Below are 14,793 nucleotides of genomic sequence, written 5' to 3'. Positions count from 1 at the left end.
TAGTGTCTCTTCATGCCATTTTGTGTCTCTTTGTGATAATTTTGTCATTTTAAAATGAACTGTGTCAGAAACATGGCTACCAAGGGACACATAAATCTACCTGAACACTCTTTGAAAAGCTCTGCAGAGGCATTACATATATTATGTATGTATATCTATAAAAAGACGGCCAGAAGAAAACCTTAGCTTTGCTTTAGTAACATACTTCTTAGTTGATGAAAAAACTGAGCTGAACCTTTGACATTAGTGTTCGCTGAAACATCTAATGAGGTGAAGGCTCAGATATTCTGCTGTCCATGAACTGTTCATTAGAGGATTGCAGTAAAAACTGAGAAATAAATACAGTTTGAGGATTCAAACTGCTCATTTTGTGCCTTCGGAGGCTGAGATACAGATGATAAAGGTGAAACTGAGTCACTTTTTGTGTCTTGATGGCTGCACTGAACATTTGAAGGTTAACAGGAAGTTTAACTGCCATGATCAGTGGTTTAATGTTTGTCATTTTACTGTTCTGACTTTCTGCTTTAGGCCTTTTTTCCTGCATAAATGATCTGATAATCCTTTTAGGTTTTTTCCCCGTCTTCTTCCTCAACAGCGGCTCTCCTCTTTGTTTTGCTTTCAAAGAAGAGACTCACAGTTTTCTCTGCTTTTTGACTTTGAACCGAATCTTTCTTCTTTCAGGCTGCGAGATATTAAAGTGTCAGATTTAAAAAATCTTAACCTTTCCTCGTTCTCTCTTTGGATTTCTCATTACAGAAAGTCAGCGAGAAGGTTGGAGGAGCAGAAGGAACCAAACTAGATGATGACTTCAAAGAAATGGAAAAGGTAATGATCAATTTGTCTGTTATTTATACAAAACACCACAAACACTCTATTGTCACTGTTACATTACATGTCATGAAATCAATATTCTCCTTTATTAGCGCAAAAAAAAAAATCAAATTTTCTGTGGGAAATCATATTTAGTCTCCTTTCCTGATCTGTGTGATTTGGTTCCACTTTATTATATGAGTGAATTTAATATAATTATTATTATTTTAGTTTCAAAATATACATGAAGTTGAAATAAGCCTCATACAACAAGGAAGCAGCTTGTAACTTTGGACATATAAAACAAACATATAGTCCCCTATGAACTCCAGGTCTGGTTTCCTACCAATGAGTCGTGTCTGAATTTTGTCAAAATAGCAAAACTAGAACCATGTTATCCCATACTTGCTGTACATCAAAATCTACTGATGTTAGAGGCCTCAAACGTTGGTGAAATGTTGATCAAAGACTCTGTTTTTTAGCTCTAAATGTGGATAAATTCTTACATATGCACTTAAACGAACTTTAGTTAGACTGAGGCTGAGACAGACTTTATTAATCCACAGAGGGAAAGTCTGTGTTTTGCTACGAAAGGCAGGCAGCTGGTATAGTGTTTACCTGTTGTCATAGTTACAGTGATGCTGTGCCACTGTCTCGCAGTGATACAGAAATCTTTAACAAATCCATAGATCCAGACTGTAAGCGGCATCACTGTCAAAATCTAATCAGTTGGTCCTTGTGTCATTTCTGACCTTCCCTGAAAGTTTCATCCAAATCCGTTAGTCTGTTTTTGAGTAATGTTGCTGACAGACAGGAAAACAGACAAACCAACACTGATCGTCACAGAACTCCACAGAGGCTCCACCTCCTTGGCAGAAAAGTAAACAAACTGGAGACAAAGTGTAATGTTATTTTTGCCTCCATAAGCAACAAAACAAAGCTCTTATCACACTCTACTGATGAATCGGGCTTGTTTTTGGCACACCTGCATTATTTTCTGCTTTTTTGGGGAGTCAGTAAGCTCTAAACTTCAGATGGTGAAGCTAACTTTGAATCTCTATCAGGGCTTTTCTGTGCTGATGTCTTCATGATCTGCATCAGTTTCTGCAGCTGTGGAGTCTGCTGCTGTCACTGCTAAATATTAGTGAACAGAACTGATTCTGTGTTTCACTGTGAAATGTTGAGGTAAAGTTGAAATGAGAACACTTGGTATAATTAAATGTGACCTTTTAATTACACCCAAAGTCAGAAGGTGAACCCAGAGTGAGATGTCCTGTAGTTATCACAGCTTCACTGATGAGCTGAGGGCTGCAGAGACTGTGGATGTATTAAGAGACAAACTTAAGACCTGACTTTTTAGTCTGGCTTTTCATTTCTTTTACTTATTCTTATTATTAGACCAATCATTATTATCATTGTCATCTTTGTTTTATATATATTTTATTCTTAATAATAAAGGGAGTGTATTTTTTATTTGTTTTAGTAGTAGTAGTAGTAGTATTGCATGTAATTTTAAATGTATTTTGTTATTAATATTATTATCCTGATTACTGTTGTTAATTGTATTATTGCTGTCATAGCATTTGTCATTTGATTGATTTTAGTAGTAGCAGTTGTTGTGATACTTGTGTTATTATTTTACTATTATTATGTTGTTACTATAATTATTTGATTTCAATTTTTTTGTGGTTGTTTTGTGTCGCTTTGCAATCATTTTGTGGTTGTTTTATGTGACTTTGTGGTTGTTTTGTGTCATTTTGTGGTTGTTTTGTGTCGCTTTGTGGTTGTTTTGTGTCTCTCTGTGGTTGTTTTGTGTCGCTTTGTGGTTGTTTTGTGTCTCTTTGTGGTTGTTTTGTGTCATTTTGTGGTTTTGTGTCTCTTTGTGGTTGTTTTACGTGGCTTTGTAGTTGTTTTGTGTCACTTTCTGTTTGTTTTGTGTTTCTTTGCGGTCATTTTGTGTGTAGTTGAGCAGTAAATCCAACAAAATGTCCTGCACACTTTGATTTTTGTGCAAATTAAACGAGAGGCCCTTTGATGCTATTTTTGACAGAATCAGACCAGCTCTTTTCTCCTGTTTCCAGTCTTTAAGCTAAGCTAACCTGCTTCTACTTGTAGCTTCACATTAAACAGACACAGGAATCATTTAACTCTCTACAAAATGTGGAGCTGTTCTTTTATTTAAAATGTGTACTTGGTCATAGTGAGTCTGTTGCGCATGAGCACGTGTCCACATTAATATCCGTGTGTTGTTTTGCGACTCTCACCATTTTTCCTGCACGTTTTCCTCCGTAGAAAGTGGACATCACCAGCAGAGCGGTCCTGGACATCATGACCAGAACCACAGAGTACCTACAGCCCAACCCAGGTACACAACACACTTACTGCACACAGCGTCGCACAAAAAGCAACAGCATCGTCTAAAACTCCTGCTTCCTCACAGCATCCAGAGCCAAGCTGAGCATGATCAACACCATGTCCAAGATCCGCGGCCAGGACAAAGGCCCCGGCTACCCGCAGGCCGAGACCGTCCTGGGCGACGCCATGTTGAAGTTCGGACGGGAGTTAGGAGAAGAGTCCTGCTTCGGTGAGTTACAAACAGCTGCAGCAATTTAAGACAATGTCTGCTCAAACCTTCTCTGATTTACCCGATTTTTTTAAATTGTGGAAAACATGCATATTTGTGAAATTTTAGCTTCGATATGCAGCATTTTTTCTGATAAAAGTCCTACAAATCCTGCCCGTTGACCCACTTTCAGCAGGTTTTTCGCACATTCAATTTGAGGCTGTTTGAATTAAAGACGAATACCTGATATTTTCATTGTTATTTCTCAACATGTTGTGATTCAGAAATCTGTAGTATTGAACAAATAGGTCAAATAATCTCTGATAATGGGTTAGTTCAAATCAAAGACATATTGAAGACGTCATAAAAAGTTTCATCTTTGAGGTCACTGTGCCAAAACAACATTTTACTAAATTCAGTCTGGTATTTTGAGTTAATGACAAACAAACAAACGAACAGTGGAACTAAAAACTCAGCTCGAGCTTGATTTGAGGAATAACAGAAGCAACATGCTGCTATGAAAACCTCTTAGTTTGAAGGGCTGTTATCTTAGCTTTAATTAATGAGCAAATGTCCTGGATGTTTTATTTTCACTTTCAAGTAGCTTATTAATTTCAAATCTGGTGTAACAAGGTCAAGATCTGATATCACAGTTTAATAAAGCACTTGTGAATCACTAAAATCCAGCAATTAACTAGAAAGCATTAAAAACCAGACGAGATATCAGAGATAAGTGCAGTCTGAGTCCATCAGACGCTGTTGTAATCGCAGAAATGCGCTTTTCTTCCATTTGTATCTTCTCTCACCTCTTCTGCTTTCTCACAGTTTCTCCACCGATCCTCTATGTTTCCTCCAGGTTTGGCGCTCATGGACGCCGGTGAGGCCATGAAGGAACTCGGGGAGGTGAAGGATGCTCTGGACATGGAGGTCAAACAGAACTTCATCGATCCGCTGCAGAACCTCCACGACAAAGACCTCAAAGAGATACAGGTGAGTCAGCCGAAAGTGGAAGCAGAAGAGGGTTAGATCGAACAGCTGGATGTTGTAGATTCTGTGCTGGAGCCACGTGAATCCAAAGTGACCTGAGTCTCCTCCAATGCAGCATCATCTAAAGAAGATGGAGGGACGCCGTCTGGACTTTGACTACAAGAAGAAGCGTCAGGGGAAAGTCCAGGACGATGAGATCAAACAGGCGCTGGAGAAGTTCGACGAGAGCAAAGAGATCGCAGAGCAGAGCATGTTTAACCTGCTGGAGAGCGATGTAAGAACAAAGATCTACGTAGTCCTATAATATTGCTAATTCTATCAATTCATGCAACTAATTAAAATATAGAGTTAAGTGTCTACAATATTATAAAGAGGAATCTGAGGGTATATTTTGAACGAAACTACATTTTATCAAAGCATACAGGCAGTAATTTTACTGTTAGTACAACAATAACGAACAGATACTTTTAATAAATATTTTCAAATAAACAAGGATAAAATAAAATGCGAAAAACTAATAATAACGGGTTTCAAGCAGAACCACAACAATAAAAATAACCACAAGCATGATAAAACTAAAGCACCACAGTCCTGGAATGGCACACACACATCAAATATTTACGTCTGCTCTGGATATTGACATGCTTCTGCTGTTGCCATAGCTACAAAAGCAGCGTCTGAGCATGCTCAGAACGGGCCCAGCGTGAAGCCGGGCTCAGAAATAGCACCTGTCCTGTGTGTGTTGCAGATTGAGCAGGTGAGCCAGCTGGCGGCGCTGGTCCAGGCCCAGCTAGAGTACCACAGCCGGGCCGCCGAGATCCTCCAGCAGCTCTCCAGCAAGATGGAGGACAGGTACCATCCGTCCTCCTGCCTACCAGCAAAAATATGTCAGCGTTTGAATAGGTCTGATGTGCCGTTTGTTTTTGGTTTCCAGGATAAAGGAGGTGTCCAGTAAACCGAGGAAGGAGTACGCACCGAAACCCAGGATGACCCTGGAGCTGCTGCCCCCCAGCGAGAGCCACAACGGGGGGATACACTCTGCCAAATCCCCCGGAAGATCACCAGGTAGCTCACAAATACTGAAGGGGCTGCAGCAAAGCTAGTAAAGAGAGCAAAAGTACTTTATTAATCTGTGCTCAATGTATTCAAAAGTTGTCAGTAAATCGATTTAAACCTAATGTTTTCTTTCTGTCCCCTCACAGCCCCGATGGACCAGCCGTGCTGCCGAGCGCTCTACGACTTCGAGCCGGAGAACGAAGGCGAGCTCGGCTTCAAAGAGGGCGACGTCATCACCCTGACCAACCAGATCGACGACAACTGGTACGAGGGAATGATCAACGGCCAGTCGGGCTTCTTCCCCATCAACTACGTGGATATCCTGGTTCCGCTCCCTCATTAGGCCCAGACCCGGCCCTCTTCCCCTTCGACTGACCCCCCGAAAACAGCCTGTATTTGCATAAACAACAAACCACGCCCTCCTTCTACTTCTTCTTCTTCTTCTTCTTCTGTGCTTCTGTGCGATTCTGCTTTCACAAAACGGACTGGACGGGGCAGCGATTAGAGGAGAAGAAGGGAAGGACATGAGGATCATAGCGTGAGGATTAAAGCAAGCCGAGAGGAGTCGGTGCTTGGCCGGGCAGCACTGGATACCAATGAGGCTTTGGAGACTTGCATAAGGCACGGTGTATATGTACGTGCATGTATGTGTCTGCATTTCGACCTCTTCTTACTCTATTATGATCAAGCCAGCACAAATTCCTGCCCGTCGGTGCAACTGCCTGACAGCTTTTCCTTCTTTCTCTCTTCCTACTTTTCTCTTTCCCTGGAATATCTTTTCTACCTTGACTTGCCTTCCTTTCCTGTGCTCCTCTTCAGATTTCTAAGCAGCTGTCACAGTCTTCCCCACTTTCTGTCTTTCGTACTCTCTCTTTGTCTTTCTGTCCTCTTCCCTTGCCTAGCACTGCCTTTCAGCATGGCTCCATACTCGGTACAGATCCAGAGCTACAGCTGGGCGTCAGACCCTTCTGCTTTCCGTTCGAGTATACCTCGCCCTCTTTTTTTTAGCTCTTCTTGTAACATACTTTGCCTTTTTCTCCGAGAATCCTCTGCATAGAATTTCAGCTCAGCGGCTGCATGCATGAACCAGCCAAACTGAAAAAATTCAAGTGATAGAACGCCGGGTGAAATCCAGGTTTTAGGAGTGCATTGCTGGGGTAAAGCAGTACCTGCAATAAGCTTAGTCCTGTAATGGAAATTTCAACCGTTTGAGGGTCAGGAAACTCTTTGAACTCATCAGTAAGCAGCACAGGTCTGTTGTACTGAACAGAACGTACCACCAGCTTGGTGAATTGATAAGCCTTGCGTAGAGGAAAAGAGGCTTGTTTTTCGCTGTATACTAAACTAAGTTACCCATTCACAGTGTTTTGTGTGTACTGTGTGGAGTAGGTGCTTGCTGACTCGTCTTATTTGTGGCTTTTGCATGCAGGGCCGTGTGAACAGTGGTAAAATTCCTGTTTTCAGAACTTTTATTTGCTCAGAAACCTGTCTGGACATCTATTCAGGTTGGCCATGTAAGTAGGACACACAGCAGTTGGTGGACAGTTTATCGATTGCTGTTATCACACAACCTGTTGTCAGTAGGATTTGCCTGAATATTTGCGGTGTCATTAAGGCAGCAGACATTCCAATGTGACCTCACGATACACAGAAAGTTTTTGACCAAATTCTCTAACCTTCAAAACATTCTTGCTGTCGATACTCAGTTCCAGTTTTCAGTTCCAATGCCTTCCTATGAACTTACTGTACGCAAAGTGCTCAATGTTTCTGAGAGAATATTACAGTATGTAAGCACTGGACACTATACCGGCATAAATATCCCACAATTCAATGCAGTAGTGAACTAGGCCTTAATGACCATTACTCTTTGGTTTAAGTCTAAGGTTGAGATGGAAACAAAGTGTACCGAGTTGAGAATTCTGCCTGATATCAAGCTAACGGATGCTAGTGGAGGTAAAGACAATGAAAAGATACCCATTATGCTTTATTCACTAAAAAGTACAGTGCCTATAAGAGGTATTCTCCCCCCTTGGATTTTTTTACCCCTTTTATTGCTTTTCAACATTGAATCATGGTCACTTTGGTGTTTTGGCAGTTAAGGATTCTTGCATGTCAAAATAAGAAAAAAAAACTTCTCTTCAAAGTAATATCAACAAATTCAAAAATATTACGTCAAAAACCGACTAAGTCCGTCCTGCTTCAGGGAGAGTCTTGGTGGCCTCTCTCTATTCTTGGTGTCTTCTTGCTTGGTCGATCACTTTTTAAGGACAACCTGCTTTAGGCAGATTTACACATGTGCCATATCCTTCCATTTTTTTACTGATAGATTTAACTCCACTCCAAAGGATGTTCCTTTTGTTGTTTTTTAACAATGAATCAAGGCCATTTCAATTTACAAAAAAAGGACTGCTTTATGTTAAAATAAAATAAAAAAGTTTTACAAAGTAACATCAATTCATTCAAAATATAAAATCTGAAATAAATGACTGAATCAGTGCCTCTTCAGAGGGAGTCATGGGTGTCTTGGTGGCCTCACTTGTCTTGTTCTTGCTCAGTCACTTTCTTTTTGAGTACAGACTGCTCCAGGCAGATTTACACATGTGCCACATTCCCTCCATTTCTTAATAATGAATTTAATTGCACTCCAAGGGATATTCAGTGACTTGGAAGCCTTTTTTATGGAGTGTTCTTTGGTCTTCATGTTGTAGTTACATCCAGGTGTATTGATTCACCTTCTAGATACAGATGTCTTTACTACAATCATTGAGATGCATTCACTGCACTTAAATGGTCTTTTTTTGTCCATTCCTGTCAAAAAATCCCCAAAACTGACTGTGATTTAAAGTTGAAAAGCAATATAAGAGAGAAACTCCCAAGCACAGTGAATATTTTTTTAGGCACTGTCTGCACAGCGATATATACATATTTAGTATGTCGTTCATAGTGTGGAGTTTCAGTATAACCTTTCAAACGCTCCAGAAACTTGAACGTTTTCTGACTTACAGACATTTCTAGAATCTCAGTACCAGTCTTCACCTCCAGTGTTAATCTGTTTTCACATTACAGTGGAAAAACAGGAGTCTTGTGCTGCATGTTCTGCGTCCGTCGGCGTGATATATAAGACTGCGAAACTGCCTTAGCTATAATGCTAATGCTATAAGTTGTGCTTTTGTCCAAAACCTCTGACTGCTGGTAATTTTCCAGCAGAAAAGGCTGTCTGTTGTTGTCTGGTCTTGATACGAAGCTCTAAAGAGAGTGGGCTCTTGTTGATTGTTTTAAAGTCTTTGGGATAAATCACATTTCAATACTCAAACAGTTAGTTTAGTGTTAGGAAGCACTCAGTATTGGTGGTAACTATAAGCTAAACTAGTTCCCTGGAGCATGCATCACGTACAGTATATAGTGGAGCTGGTACAATGACTGCAACTGTTACTCTACCAAAGTGCTACCTAACTAAATGACAGTATTCTTCAAAGGCAGTATGAAGGAGTGTGACCTTATAAGATTGTTATTTATTGTTAAAGGCTCTTCAGTACTATTCATAAATCCCAGTACCCACAATTTATTTTTTGACCACCTGCAGTAAAGTTGAAAGCTGGTCAGCCTGGAGGTAAAACACCTGATGGGGTGGGACTGATCTTTCAAAAATAATATACTCACATGTTTAAAGTTGGAGCTTGTTGAGTCTTTTTACCTGCAAGACAAGTTGACAGGGAGTGTCATATGCAGATGTGGAACTTTTAAGAGTTGGATTCAAAATTTGGCAGCCAGTTTGCAACGTTAGAAGCTCAAATGTCTGACAAGTCCAGAGAGCAGCATATTGTAGTCATGTCTTGCTGGAATTAGCAAACATCGGGATGTAAAATCAGTCACGTAAATAGAATTCTTGCTGTCATTTTCATTTTAATGAAACTAAAAACTACATGGTTGGCAGCTTAAAGCCTCTAAAAAGCTTTGGGTTTTTCTATTTAGGCATTATTTATTATGTCTTGAATATCAGCAGGAATCTGTGCTAGCATAGCTGATGAGCCAGATGTGACTGACCAACTGACCTTTACATTTGTGCACTTTGGGGATGCTGAGTTGAGCAGAACCGACTACTTATTTCCTGAGTAATGAATACCACGTCTTTAAATGTAACACATAAATGAAATTATTAAAATATAGAGAGAAAACCAAGAGGAAAACATGGGAGATTTCAACTATCTCTGATTTCTATTTAAGAACTGATTTCATTTTCCACAATGTTTCAGAACCTCTCTGCTCCATGTAAACAATGCCTGCAGTTCAGCTGAAAAGTTGTTGAATTTAAAACTCTTTAGTAAAATGTTTACTGAGGTAACAAATCAAGTGAGAAGTTCGGGCATTTTCTCATTGACTTCCGTACAATCTGCAACCAGACTAGTCGCCCCCTGCTGGCTGTTGGACAGACTGCAGGACTAAGTCACTTCAGGTGACTGATGGTCACAGCTGAATTTTGGTTGCGTCAAGGAGAACAGAATTGTTTTGTTTTTCCAGAATGTGGAATAAACCAATTTAAAATGAGGCATGTCAAGTAACTTGATTGTAAATTACATATTAGCTTAGATTTGGATAATTTTCCTGACGTAACCATACACATCACACGTGATTAGTTCAAGAACAATCGGAAAGTTCATTTTCCGATATTTTGTTTGTTTGTTTACTTTTATAGATTCTGGTTTAAATTAGTTTTAAAAAAAAAAGGTAAATTAGGATTCATCAGGTAAATGGCCTGTATTTATATAGCGCTTCACTATACCTGCAAGGTATCCAAAGCGCTTTACATGATACATCACATTCACCCATTCACACACTGATGGCAGAAGCTACAATGCAAGGCACTAACCACGACCCATCAGGAGTTTGGTGTCTTGCTCAAGGACACCTCGACATGAGCCCAACGGGCCGACGATCGAACCGGCAACCCTTGGGTTGCAAGACTGCCACGCTACCCACTGAGCCATGCCGCCTCATCAGGTTAAGATAGCTAGCTCATAACTAAAAATATTCTTCTGAGAAATTATGAAGTATCTATTGAACAATATATCCTGTGTTGAATGTGGGTACTTTGTACTTTGTTTTTTGTTTTGTTTTTTTTTTGAGCCAGTCCACAATCCACAAGTACAAGACACGAGGCACGAGTGAAGCAAACAAAATATGATATGAAGTGTTTCATTAGAGGATTGAAAAGTTCAAAGCTATGTTTCTTTTGGACACAAATATTAATAAAAATGGAAGTTTCAGGCTGGTCACAGAAATTAAAGACTTTCCATTAAATGTCAATAAACACTGAATATAAACGCAATAAATTATGACGGAAAGTTTCAATAAGACGAAGAGATGACTTAAGGAAAACTATCTATCTATCTATCTATCTATCTATCTATCTATCTATCTATCTATCTATCTATCTATCTATCTATCTATCTATCTATCTATCTATCTATCTATCTATCTATCTATCTATCTATCTATCTATCTATCTATCTATCTATCTGCTCAGACATCTCTTCCATTGCCAAAGCACATGTATGATAACAACAATACAATCACAACTGCAGTAAACTGGGTAATAATCTCTGTTCCTCTCTCATTCTTTCTGCTGCTCTGTAACTATTTCAGGTTGTTGTAATTGTCAGGGGTTTGGAGCTCATCTGTGTTCAGTTTTTCCTTTTATTTGTTTATTTTTTAAATTATTTCGTCCGTGACTTCTGTGTCTGAAAACCTGATTTTTTTTGGAGTCCGCCTGTGGAAAGTCTGTGAGCTGCATGCAACTGACCCGCTTTACATCTGCTGTTCGAGATGGTTTTCCAAAAAAGAAAAAAGGAAAAAAAAAGTTTAAAGATCTAAACAAAAGGAGGAGATGTTTGTCCTGCTGGCTTTTGTTTGTGATGCAGTGAGCCTAAGTTAACTGCTGTTCTTAAGTTCTGTTGTTCGATTACTGTATTGTTTTTTTTTACCTGCTTAAGCTATATTCATATAGCGCTCTTATTCCAATTACAAAGTGCTTTAAGACATTTTTAATTTTCTCGAATGTTTTAATTTATTTTTTCGCTCTTCTTCTTTTTCTATGTTTGTTCTTTTCTTTCGTGCTGATTTGCCCTCTATGGCGACATGTATTCTAACCTCAATGAGGGACTTGTACAGTGTTACCCTCCACCATCCCCGTTCACCTCAACGGGAGTCAGACCTCGGCCATGTTCCCTGCCTGAGTTTTGGTTTCAGCATCACTCTCAGATTGGTGGATCGAGTGTTGCATTTCAAGCCGCACCTGCAGACTGAAGCTTCAGTTCTCACAGCAGCTCTGAGAACAGAAATACTCCCATTGTTTGGGCTAAACCTGATAAGAATGAATTTCTCTTTATGTTCAGGCGCTGATAAATATAGGTGATGTCCTCCATATTTCTCATTTTAAGTTACATATGAAATTTTACGAGCTTCACAGTGGTTTGGTGGTTAGAAGATGTGCTTGTTAGCCTCTATTTGTAGCCCTGACATGGACTGACAAGCTGTCCGGGATGTCCCCCGTCTTCACCCTAAGTCAGCTCGGATAGGCACCAGCACCCCGTGACCCTAATGAGGATTAAGCGGCGTACAGATAATGGATGGATGGGTGACATGATGCAAGAATCCACCAGTAATACGGTCTTCTATTTTATGCCAAATCAAATGCTACAAAGTTTCTTGTGCTGCATCAACTAAACAACATGTAAAACATACATGTAGTCACTGTGATGCCACCTATTGGATTTGTAAACTACTGTTTTAAAATCTTGGATCTGGCTCAGATCTGAACATGCACAAATGATAACGACTTATCAATCACAAGGTAGCTATGCCCTAAAGCATATCTTGCATTATTGCCTATTCTCCGCTAAATGGGACCATAATTTACAAAAAGATCATCTTTCTGCATTGGAATAAACTTGAAACTAGCAATTAAGATCATAAACTCTTTAGGAAAATGTTTACTGAGGCAACAAGTTTAGTTTCAATTGACCTTGTAGTTTCTGCGTAATGCTGCTCACACACAGACAAACAAAAAGCAAGGAGAACAACCTCATTCTTTGAGGCAACCAGTAAATCAAAATGAGTAAAAGCAAAACCTTTTCTTGACTGTCAGCTTCTATGATTAACCGATTAGAGAAATAAATCGACATCTGCATGGTAAACATGAAGCTACAGCCAGTTAGCTTAGCACAAGATAGCAATTCACTTATAGCTTTGTTAATAACTACTTGGTCAAATTGTGGTTTTACATCCGCTCAGATCTTCTGGTTGTCTTCACAGCTGAAAACGTTAAATAAGAGATAAAATAAATTGTTTAGTTTCCACTAAGCATCCAGGCTCATAAATATAGTTTCAAAACATGACTAGAATTTATAATTTCTTTGCATTTTTGGATCTTCTTTTTTTCCCTTTGTCGTGCAACTTTGTATAAAAACCTCCACTCGCTGAGGTTTAACTCCACCTGTTAGGTTGCTAATGGACTGCTTCTAAGAGACATTTCTCAAAAACTGTATCTCCGGTCTGCAGGTTGATTTTCAGGTTGTAATAATGTGGTCTTGGTCTGAACCGTGGCTGTTACATAATATTACTGTATGCCTTGTGACTGTAAGAAAAAAAAAGACAAAAAAAGCCCTTGGCCGATGGAACCTGCCGTCTCCTGGTGAGCTATATGTGTGTGTGTGAGTGTATACACACCTTGTTGCTATTTATTTATGGACTTTACAAATTCATTTGGTTATTTATTTATTTATGTATGTATTTATTTATTTATTCCTGCGTCCTATTTATTGGTCGGGCACCTGTGGCATATTTGACGGTTGTCACAACATTGCTGTGTGATGTGGAGGGATTTTGGGGGTTTTGGTTGGGTGGGGGTGGTCAGTGGAAAAAACCTCGCTGTGATACTAACTCTAACTGTTGCTCTCCTCGTATTGGACGACGATATAATCTAAGACCACTGTATGTATAACTGCTTGTCGTGAAGATGAACTACAATGTAATGACAATAAAGAATTAACACTATGATGACACGCTGCAGACAACCAGACTCCAATCTGTTCTTCATGCAGAGAATGTGGCTGGTTTTGTAGTAAACAGAGCTACAGCACCGCCAACTGGACAGAAGTGGAACTGCATCAACAATCAGCCACTTATATTTTGAAATTCTGCACATATTCAACACTTAAATGTGAGTCTATATTAAAAAATAGCTTTGGCCCTAAAGGTTAGAAACACAGTTTTTTTCAATGAAAAGTCCTGCTTTTTTGTTTTTAATTATAAAGATTGTTTTGTTTGATATATTCACAGAGCATTATGTTGAGCATAAATTAAATAAAAATGCAATTATCTGCCTAGTATAATGCCTTCCAGAAAGCTGAGATATAACAATATTTTAATATAGACAACAGAGAAAGCAATCACAATTCAGCGAGAGATTTATATAAGAGAAACATTGACATTTAAGTGTGGTTGGATACAAACAAATGGATAAAAGTTAAAATAATAACAATAATGCGTTTGGATAAAAATAACACTAAAATACTAAGAGGCAAAATTAGCATAAAAGATCAAAGCTAATTATAACACTAATAATTAATTGATTAAATTTTGCTGGGCTGCCAACTCCTGCTTGTCCCGTAGTGGTTAGCACTTTCGCCTTGCAGCAAGAAGATCCCCGGTTCAAATCCCGGGGTGGGCCTGGAATCTTTCTGCACGGAGTTTGCATGTTCTCCCTGTGCATGCGTGGGTTTTCTCCGGGCACTCCAGCTTCCTCCCACAGTCCAAATATTATGCTAAGGTGAATTGGTTACTCTGAATTGCCCGTAGGTGTGAGTGTGATTGTTTGTCTATATATGTAGCCTTGCCCAGCCTTGTCCAGGGTGTCCCCTGCCTTCGCCTGAGTCAGCTGAGATAGGCTCCAGAACCCCCCGCGACCCAAGTGAGGAGAGAATGGATGGATGGACAGAAGTTGTTTTTCTGTGTGTAATGAGCCTAAATGGCCGCTAGTGGCGCTGCGGATACTTATTTCCTTTATGCTGCTTTTCCCTCCTTTTACAAATCAACATGTGACACATTCATGTTCTCCTGAAAAACTCAAATATATACTTTTTTAAAAACCAAACAAACACATATTATCTGGCGAAAAAATAAGAAAAACAAAAAGAGCTTAACAAAACGTATCAACAATAAATCAAATAAGGAGTTAAAATGGAAATAAAACAACTGAGACAATACAGTTTGAGTCTTTAATCATTAAATGATTATAGAACTCGCGTTGAAATCGAGGTCTGTGTTAATTTTCTATATTCTTCAATATAGTAGAATAATACTGGTATTAAGTAGCAAAG

The 14,793-nt window shown here is 39.3% G+C and overlaps 1 protein-coding gene across 1 annotated transcript in view; it reads left to right on the top strand.

Annotated features, from left to right (window-relative positions):
• Positions 1–13,476, top strand: part of sh3gl2b (SH3 domain containing GRB2 like 2b, endophilin A1) — a 37,154-nt gene extending 23,678 nt beyond the window's left edge. The window contains exons 2-9 of the mRNA XM_022191627.2: positions 757–825; positions 3,103–3,175; positions 3,251–3,394; positions 4,230–4,363; positions 4,476–4,634; positions 5,109–5,212; positions 5,295–5,425; positions 5,563–13,476. Coding sequence (XP_022047319.1) covers positions 757–825; positions 3,103–3,175; positions 3,251–3,394; positions 4,230–4,363; positions 4,476–4,634; positions 5,109–5,212; positions 5,295–5,425; positions 5,563–5,759 — 1,011 coding nt within the window. The 3' untranslated portion in view covers positions 5,760–13,476. The remainder of the gene's footprint in view (positions 1–756; positions 826–3,102; positions 3,176–3,250; positions 3,395–4,229; positions 4,364–4,475; positions 4,635–5,108; positions 5,213–5,294; positions 5,426–5,562) is intronic.
• The last annotated feature ends 1,317 nt before the right edge of the window (positions 13,477–14,793 follow it).

The sequence above is a fragment of the Acanthochromis polyacanthus genome, chromosome 23 (genome assembly GCF_021347895.1).
Source record: "Acanthochromis polyacanthus isolate Apoly-LR-REF ecotype Palm Island chromosome 23, KAUST_Apoly_ChrSc, whole genome shotgun sequence".
NCBI classification, from domain to species: domain Eukaryota; kingdom Metazoa; phylum Chordata; class Actinopteri; family Pomacentridae; genus Acanthochromis; species Acanthochromis polyacanthus.
Note: the sequence above shows the minus strand (reverse complement) of the source record. Positions and strands in the feature narration are given on the sequence as shown.